The sequence below is a fragment of the Rutidosis leptorrhynchoides genome, chromosome 9, assembly GCF_046630445.1.
Source record: "Rutidosis leptorrhynchoides isolate AG116_Rl617_1_P2 chromosome 9, CSIRO_AGI_Rlap_v1, whole genome shotgun sequence".
In the NCBI taxonomy this organism is placed as follows: Eukaryota; Viridiplantae; Streptophyta; class Magnoliopsida; order Asterales; family Asteraceae; genus Rutidosis; species Rutidosis leptorrhynchoides.
The window spans coordinates 108539502-108548580 of NC_092341.1; the positions used below are offsets into that span (position 1 = coordinate 108539502).

The 9079-nt window shown below is 39.1% G+C and overlaps 1 protein-coding gene across 1 annotated transcript; it reads left to right on the forward strand.

The window, feature by feature from the left end:
* The first annotated feature begins 297 nt into the window (after positions 1-297).
* Positions 298-2843, forward strand: LOC139868311 (uncharacterized). The gene is made up of 5 exons (XM_071856641.1): positions 298-439; positions 735-931; positions 1211-1607; positions 1701-1786; positions 2577-2843. Exons 1-5 carry the CDS (start codon positions 298-300, stop codon positions 2841-2843), a joined length of 1089 nt encoding a protein of 362 aa, XP_071712742.1.
* Positions 2844-9079: the final 6236 nt, after the last annotated feature.

Below are 9079 nucleotides of genomic sequence, written 5' to 3' on the forward strand. Positions count from 1 at the left end.
CATTGTTAATATACTTAGTGAGATACTTACTCATCATAATCTCATGTCAACCATATATATATGTCTATATATACCACAACATGTAGTTTTTACAATTTTGTAACGTTCGTGAATCGCCGGTCAACTTGGGTGATCAATTGTCTATATGAAACTTATTTCATTTAATCAAGTCTTAACAAGTTTGATTGCTTAACACATTGGAAATATTTAGTCATGTAAATATCAATCTCAATTAATATATATAAACATGGAAAAGTTCGGGTTACTACATATAAAGTGGTTAAAAAGCTTAAAGATATGAAAAGAAATCTGAAAGATCTTAACTGGCAGAATGGCAACATATTTGAAAAGGCTGTGATGCTCAAAGCTAAACTTGAAACTGCTCAGCAACTTATTGATAAGAATCATCACGATACTAAGTTAAGAGTTGATGCTGCTGGTATTTTGTAGCAATTTGAAGAAGCTAGGAAAGATGAGATTTAAATCTTAAAGCAGAAAGCAAAGATTCAATGGCTTAGTGATGGGGATAAGAATACTAAATTTTTTCATAGTTTGTTGAGAACTAGGAGTCATAAAACTAGAGTAGAAAGTATTTGTTCTAATGGTGGCCAAAGGCATTACGGGGATGAGGTTTTTATTCACGTTGTGGAACATTTCAAACAATTCTTGGGTGCTAGCTATCTAGTAAAGGCTTTAGAGGATCTAGGTGATTTTGTTTACCACAAATTTAACAGATGAAGAAGTTAATAATATGATTTCTGAAGTGTCAGAAGAGGAGTTCAAATCTACTATGTTTGATATTGGCAGTGATAAAGCCTCTTGCCGTGATGGGTATACATCATGTTTCTTTAAAAATTCTTGGAATATTATGGGTAAGGACATATGTGCTGCTGTTAAGGAATTTTTTGATTCTGGGAAGTTGTTAAAAGAGGTGAATGCTACATTAATTGCATTAGTTTCTAAAATTCAGACTCCCAACAAAGTGTCTGACTTTAGACTTATACCATGTTGTAATGTGTTATACAAATGCATTAGTAAAATCCTCACAAACTGAATAAAAGGGTGTTTGGGTATTTTGGTCAATTTCAATCAAAGTGCCTTCATCACAGGAAGACACATTCAAGATAACATTCTCATTACACAAGAGTTGTTAAAGGGTTATAACAGAAGGTCAGGTACCAAAAGATGTGCTTTAAAAATTGACCTTCAGAAAGCATATGATACTATCAGCTGGGAATTCTTAGAGAATGTTTTAAAGAAATTTGGTTTTCATCAGAAAATGGTCAACTGGATTGTTACTTGCATAACTACTTCCCACTTCTCTATTTGTGTTAATGGAGAGATTCATGGATACTTCAAAGGAGGGAGAGGATTGAGACAAGGTGACCCCATCTTTCCTTATCTTTTTAGCTTAGTGATAGAGGTACTTTCTCTTATCATGACCAAACACATTGAGAACAGTAAAGGGTTTAAGTACCACTTTGGGTGTAAAAAGTTAAAGCTTTACCATGTGTGTTTTGCTGTTGATTTGTTAGTGCTTTGTCATGGTGATACTTTTTTTGTAGCAGTGATTAAGAAAGCTCTTGATGAATTCAGTCAAGTATCAGGTCTGTATCCTAACATGAGCAAGAGTACCATATTTTTTGGTAATGCCCCATGTGGAATTAAGCATGCTATTCTGAACATTTTACCTTTTACAGTTGGGAAGTTGCCAATGAGGTACCTCGGTGCGCCCTTGTTAGCAAAAAGACTCAGTGTTGCTGATTGTAAGAGTTTGATTGATAAGGTCAATAAAAAAGTTAATTGCTGGATCAATAGAAACTTGTCTTATGCCGGGTAGATTGCAGTTAATGTAACATCCCGCCTTACCACGACAAAATATTGTGCACCTTGCCCGTAGGCGCACGGCTTTTTCTTGGTGACCACACGAGGATTTCCCAGGAGGTCATCCATATTAGTACTACTCCCATTCGAGCACGCTTAACTACAGAGTTCTAAAGGGATCTGCTGTGCTTGTAGCCCCAAAACGCATTGTGTCTAGTAAAGATAAGAGTTACCTTATAAGGGACTCAAGCTTTCTTACAGAAATTGATGTGGGATAGGTTATTACAAACTATCCTGATGTCCTCGCCAGGTCGAAACAAATTGATAGCCAGGATCTATACCTCAGGAGATGCACAGGCCGAGTGCCCATCACACCTAGAAAGGCTAGTGCTCTGATACCATATGTAACATCCTGCCTTACCACGACACAATATTGTTCGCTTCGACCGTAGGCGCACGGATTTTTCTTGGTGACCACACGAGGATTTCCCAGGAGGTCACCCATCCTAGTAATACTCCCGCTTGAGTACACTTAACTGCAGAATTCTGAAGGGATCTGCTGTACTTGTAGCCCCAAAACGCGTTGTGTCTGGTAAGGATAGGAGTTACCTTATAAGGGACTCAAATTTTCTTACACAAATCAATGTGGGATGGGGTATTACAGTTAATTACCTATGTTCTTTCATCTCTACAAGTTTATTGGGCCTCTGTTTATATGATTCAAAATGACTGTTATCTATAAAATTGAAAAGTTATTGAAGGACTTTTTATGGAATCAAGGTGAAATTGTTAGAGGTAAGTCTAAAGTTGCTTGGAAAAATGTTTGTAAACTTAAAAAGTGTGGTGGGCTGGGTATTAAGTCTCTCAAGCTGTGGAATGAATTAATCTTAAAGCAGCTTTGGAAGATTATTGATAAAAAGAAGTCCTTATGGGTTAACTGGGTTAATGTTGTAAAGTTAAAAGGAAGAAGTATATGCGATATAAAAACTAAAGTGGCTGATAGCTGGGGCTGGAAATAGTTGTTAGGATTGAGAGATTTACTAAAACCTCATATGTTATATGTTCTGGGAAATGGAAAAGGTACTTCTATTCTGTATGACAAATGGAGTACTAATGGCCCAATTTCTCAAAAATCTAAGAGGGACATATATGTATATGGTGCTAATTTAAATGAGGATGCTAAAGTGGCTGAGTTATGGTTGATGGCCACTTATGTTGGCCAGATAACTAGAGTGTTAAATACCCAAGCCTAAACCAAATAAGATAAATTAGATTATATTATGTGGTATGGGTCACTAAAGATAGTAAACACATGCCTTTCTCAAATCAACAGGTGTGAAAAGATTTTTATGGTGATGATGAGGTTGTGAAATAGCATCACTTGGTTTGATTTCCCCAGTACACTCCTTGCCATTCTTTCATTCTTTGGCTGGCTATTTTGGGTAGGTTATGCACCAAGATAAGTTGCATAAATGGCATCCTAGCAAAAGCTTTATATGTCAATTGTGTAACAAGTGCAATGATTCACACCAACATTTCTTTTTTAAATGTGACTATGCAGCTCAAGTCTGGAAGGAAGTGAAAGTGCAACTGGTTTATGGTGGTTTGAATTGGAAGTTGCAAAACATTGTTGATAGACTGGCTATTTTTCCATATTCTAAAAATAAATGGAATATCATTAATAGAGTGGTCCTTGCTGCCATGGTATACTCAATTTGGTAAGAAAGAAATAATCGATTGTTCAAAGGGAAAGTTAGATCTAGAGTAAAGTTGTGAAGAATTGTGTTAGAAGCAAATTTTTGACTATGAAAGTCAAAAGGTCTGATGCAGTGATTAAAGTTGATGCTATGTGGGATCGTAGATGGGATAACATGAAATTTTTTGTTGGTTTAGTAGCTTTTGTTTCGTTTAGCCCTAGAGTGTCATGAAAGATGGGATAGTTTTGGCTTTTCGATTGTGTTGGTTATTTGATAAGTTCTAGATTTGCATGTGGGTGAATGATGTCTCACTTTCGACAGTTGCAAAACTTTATAGTTCCTTTGTTAACCTTTTTGTTAAAATACGTTGACAGATGAACAACTTTATAGTCTTTAACTATAGATGTTAAAGAAATTTATAACCAGGTGATAGAAAATACCTTTAATGATACGCATACCCGATTAGCTCGTGTAGCGCATCAAACATCATCACCATATGAGTCACATAGTGCGCACTAAAAAGAATAGGTGCTCGATTGCGGACCTAGCACGGATTCTGTTATAGCGTCAAGGGTATGTATGCATGTCAGGCGACGCTGTAGCTGGCAGAAGATACATGGCAGCCAAGAATCATGTCCGAAAAAAAACTTTTTACTTTTGTCGGATCAGCTCACACAAGGAGGTACTATTGGCAGGCCATGATCATTTTAGATCTATTATGTGGTAATAGAAGACAAAAAGGTTTACCCTATAAATAAAGGACTCAATCCACAACAGAAGAGGCTGGACACCCATTCGACATTCACACATATACTATTTTTAGTATATAAAACAATAGCGCCTATTAGATAGCGCAATTTTACCCACGCTACCAGACTCACAACATTTCACTAGAGTTCCTCTTGATCTACAGGTAACGTTCTATGAACATAAACCATATAACCCAGCCCGAGCCATCCTAAACCGGGTAACCCGTCGATGTGGGTCTATGTTTAACCACCCCTGCTGAGATCCTCATCTTATAAGGGGTTATTCATGGTACTCCGGGCCAGAGAGTTAAACTCAATCGACCCTTAAATCCCCCTTCATTGATGTCGAGCGTGGACCGAACCCGAACCGTTTATTCTATGCTCGATCATTTGGAGCCATCTGTGGGACACACAAGTTAAAAGATTTTGATTTGTTCTTTTTTCTATATGTTCGCTAACAGCTTGCTTGTTTCTTTTTAATACAGTGAAAGGTATCAAAATGGCAAGCAATCCAGAAGTACTAAAGCCCATACCAGCATGATCTACCTCGCCTACAGGACCAAATCCCGCTGTCAAAGGATGCGCGGGAGCCTCTGATAACGCGCCTCCAAGGAGCGCTCCAACATCTCCTCTCAGCACACCTGCATCTCCCTTCAAAACCCTAGAAGCAATCGGACCGATACCGTGGGTTTCGAACACTACAACCGTGGGATTCAGCGCCGCTTACCCATCGCCTGAAACTGTACGTAATAGCCCCAGCCACGCTGGTAATCCTGTCGGTCCCCCGAGCGAGAGGCATTCTCCCTCACCGTGATGGGACGCTTCTTCAATAACCCCAAGGTCTAGCGCCACTACTTTAGTGCAAGGAACATCGTCTACAGGAAAAGAAGCTCTCTTCGAGTCATCTGCTCGGACGCGCGAGCAGCGCGCTCTCAACCAGGCCAATATGATCTACGTGTTAATGAACACGGTGCCAGACAACATGGTGCATGAATTCGAATAGCCTGGAAAGGCTGAGCTCATGATCAAGAACTTGTACGCATGAATGAAGGGGTACCTGTCAAACCCTCCTTTGAGACTACTCCTACCCGGGGAGAAATTCGCGACCCACATACTGAATCATGTTTCAATGCCACTACCTATTATACCAATCACTTTGGGATATTACGATGGGTTCTCAGACCAATACGATTTTTACAGAAGTACGAGGGGATAGCGCAGAATCAGCACTGAACTGATGAGACAAAATGTATGGAGTTTCCTCCGCTGCTTGAGGGTGTGGCCCGTCAGTGGTTTAATAACCTCCCCACACCTAACCTCAATTGCTTTGATGACCTTCGAACGCGCTTCTTGCTAAATTTTCACAACATGCGCGCAGCTCAGAGGACACACGTGGAATGCAATGACATCAAGCACGAGCACGAAGAATCGTTGGGACAGTTCATAGACAGGTACTGCCATGAGGTCGCCAAGATCCCTGATTTAGCGGAATCACAAAAAGTATCAGGTTTCATACACAGAATTTGCCGAGACCGTCACCTAACGCTGTGGCAAAGGCTTAGGAAGTGTCTTCCTGAAACGCTAGCGGAAGCAATTCGAGAGGCGCATGTAGTAACGTAGCTATTTCCGTTAAGCTTTGTTAACTGTCCGTTAAGTATTTAATGGTGTTTACTTTCGATTCATGTATTTAATTGAATTAAATGCATACTTGAGTTCATGATGAACTAACATATGATAGGTCAGATCATGGTGAGAATAGAAGAAATGATAAGATTGAGTGAGACTCGATATGTAAGAACAGATTCGGTATTAGAGAGATTCGGTAAAATTACATTCCATAGCTTCTTAAACTAGCTTACAATGCAATGCCTATCTAATTAGGACTACTTAGGTTCCTTATATAGTCCTCTTCTAAGGAACCTTCATTTAGGCTTATTTCACATTAACACTACACTACTTTCGGGGTCCTAACAATCTCCCCCTTAGTGTTAAATGTGAAAATTACAATGTAATCCTACTTTGTAATCTTGAGAGGTCCAAACATGAGTTTCCATCGTGTACCATCTGCATTTGAAACTTCAACTTGATTTTCTGAAATTTGCTTAGACGATTTCCAGACACCCCACGCTTTTCTTGGATCTCCCTCATGTAATGGATATTCATCCATTTCTTTGAAATATCTTCTTTTTCTTTGACCACAAAGTATCTCAAATTGTCTAGTTCGAATCCGGAGCTTTAGACGATCTCTGATGTGCTTTATGAACTCTCCAAGACCCATTTTCATGTCGATGTCATCAAACTTGCTTTGACTAATTTTAAGATACTTCAGTGTAGCCTTGAGTGTACCATCTGAATACTTGTTTAAATCTTCAGTGCGGATGAACACTTTTTCTTTCTGAGAATTCACAAACACAAACCCTTCGGGTTCGAATTGCATTTGAAACATTCCTATATCCTCCAGTCCCTCTGTAAATTGATTCGGACAAGTTATTCGAATCTTTTTCCTATTAGCTTCGAGACTAATTTAAAAATCTTCACGTCTCATCAGTTTGATTGTCTCCATCATGTATCATTTCACAGCTTCCAAAGCTTGAGATTTAGTAAAAGGTTGATTGGTGATGATACTGAGGTAGGTGTAGGTGTGAATGATGTCAAGCATGTCTAGATTTTGAAAATCTGCTTCTGTGAACTTGTACTCCTTCTCATCTTCTCTAATAACATGAAACTGACTGATGACATCTCTTTTCTCACTAATTTCTACTCCGACTCGAGTAATATTCAGCACTTCTGATATTCGATATTTCCTTTGTAACCAAAAGTCATCTTCATTCTTGTTGATATGTTTCCTCCACAAAAACTCATACCAGTTTCTTTCATTAGCTGGAAGCAATCGTGAACCTATATAGGTAAACATTTTACTTCTTGACGTTTCATTAATGCGGAAGATCTTATATGCATTTTCTTCGATGAATGTGTTTCGTAGTGTCATGAAATCATGTTCAACTCCTAATAGCAGTCTTTGATCCCGATTCTTAAAGAATATACCGTTGTTGTACTTGAACATGGAATTCACTGTATCACTTGAAGTAGATGTACTAGAAGTTGAACTTTCATTTGCATTAGTTGGATTTGAACTCGATGATGGTGTAGAATTTGATGATTGATCAGTAGGATTTGTCGTACTATCTATTGGAACATTATCATCTTCAATGTGATTAAAGATGTCATCTAAGTTTGGATTAACGTACAGATTATCTCCATCTTCATCAGTAGAATCCATATCGTCATCACTTTCCGTTACTTGATCAGGATTCCTTTCATCAACAATTTCTACATCCTCAGGAATATTAGATACTTCATATAATTTTCTTAGTACGACAAACCCATCATCATCTGTTTCTTCAAGATAAAAATCACTTAAGTTCAATCCTCATCTACTGGTTTACTATCAGCTTCAGAATGATAAATTGGAATGATAACTTGCTCAGGTTCCATATTGTCAATATCATCATAAGTAGAAACCATTTCTAATTCCGTATGAACCTGTTGAGCTTGTGTAGCTGAAGCAGACCTCACACCACCACCCCTAGTGGAATGTTCACCGTTAGAAATTCTCCATCTTCTCCTATCTCCCCCTCATGGCTATTCTGAGGATCAGAATCGTCATGTTCATCATCACGGTGAGGACTTAGAGGAGAAGAGCAGGAAGTAAGTGGATGTCCTAATCGAGCATGAAATATAGCTTGAAGCAAAGTGCGTCGAAGAACATCAAGATTCACTCTAGAAAACATGCGACTAAAATATTCTTTCTCCAAAGCATCATAATAATTTGGTGAATGTGGGGGTGATGGTGGTAAAGTAACAATAGGAACAACAGCAGCATCTGTTGAAGTTGATGTCGGTGGAAGTGTTTGATTTGTCATGAGGGCAGGTAAGGATATACGTACGGTATTATTCTTATATGTAGGGCTATACATACTACTAGTCAGATTCGTGATATCCCCTTCTGATGGAGGTTGGGTAACAATCAGAGTTGTCACTGGCGAAGATTCGATTGAATCACCTGCCTCCATGACTTTAGTCTCATGGGACTCTGACAGAGAACTACCCGTCAATTTAGCTCTCGCCGAGATTATATCCCCGACTCCTGAAATCATTGACATACCATGAGGTGGCACATCTCTTTCAGTTAAAGACTCATCCTCCAGACCCCGAGTTTCAAGATCCGGAAGAGAAGTGGTTTGAACTAATGATTCAATTTCTTGAACCAAAGGAACACTCTGCTAGAAGTCTGATAAAGATCCCGAAGGATTTTCAGGTTGATTCATTTCCATAGGACGCGTCAGATCACCCTCATTAAGATAAGCTGTACCTCCAGGCCCTGTTGTACGTTGAGGCAATACATCATCACGGAGATGAAGTATATCAAGAGGATTTCCAGCCGATACATAGGCTGCCTTTTCAAGGTTTTTCGGCTCCCCTTCGACCGTTCCGGACTTCAATGATTGAGATTCCTCAATCATTGAGTCATTGCAGACTTTACTGTAGAGGAAGACATTACTTACTTTTGAGATGCCGAAGCACCTATCATGGTAGGATTTATTGTTAAGTCCTGATTAGGTTGGATGGGCTGATTGGTCCTTTTACCATCCATGCTTTCAGCTCTCTTGCCTATCGAAGATTGCGCTCCATTTAGTGTAGGGCTTACTGTTATTATTGGATGTGATACGGAGATGGGTGAGGGTGACCTAGTTGGCTCTAAGTCTTGGTCCGTATCACCAGTGGTTGGAGTAACAGTTTGGCGGACGA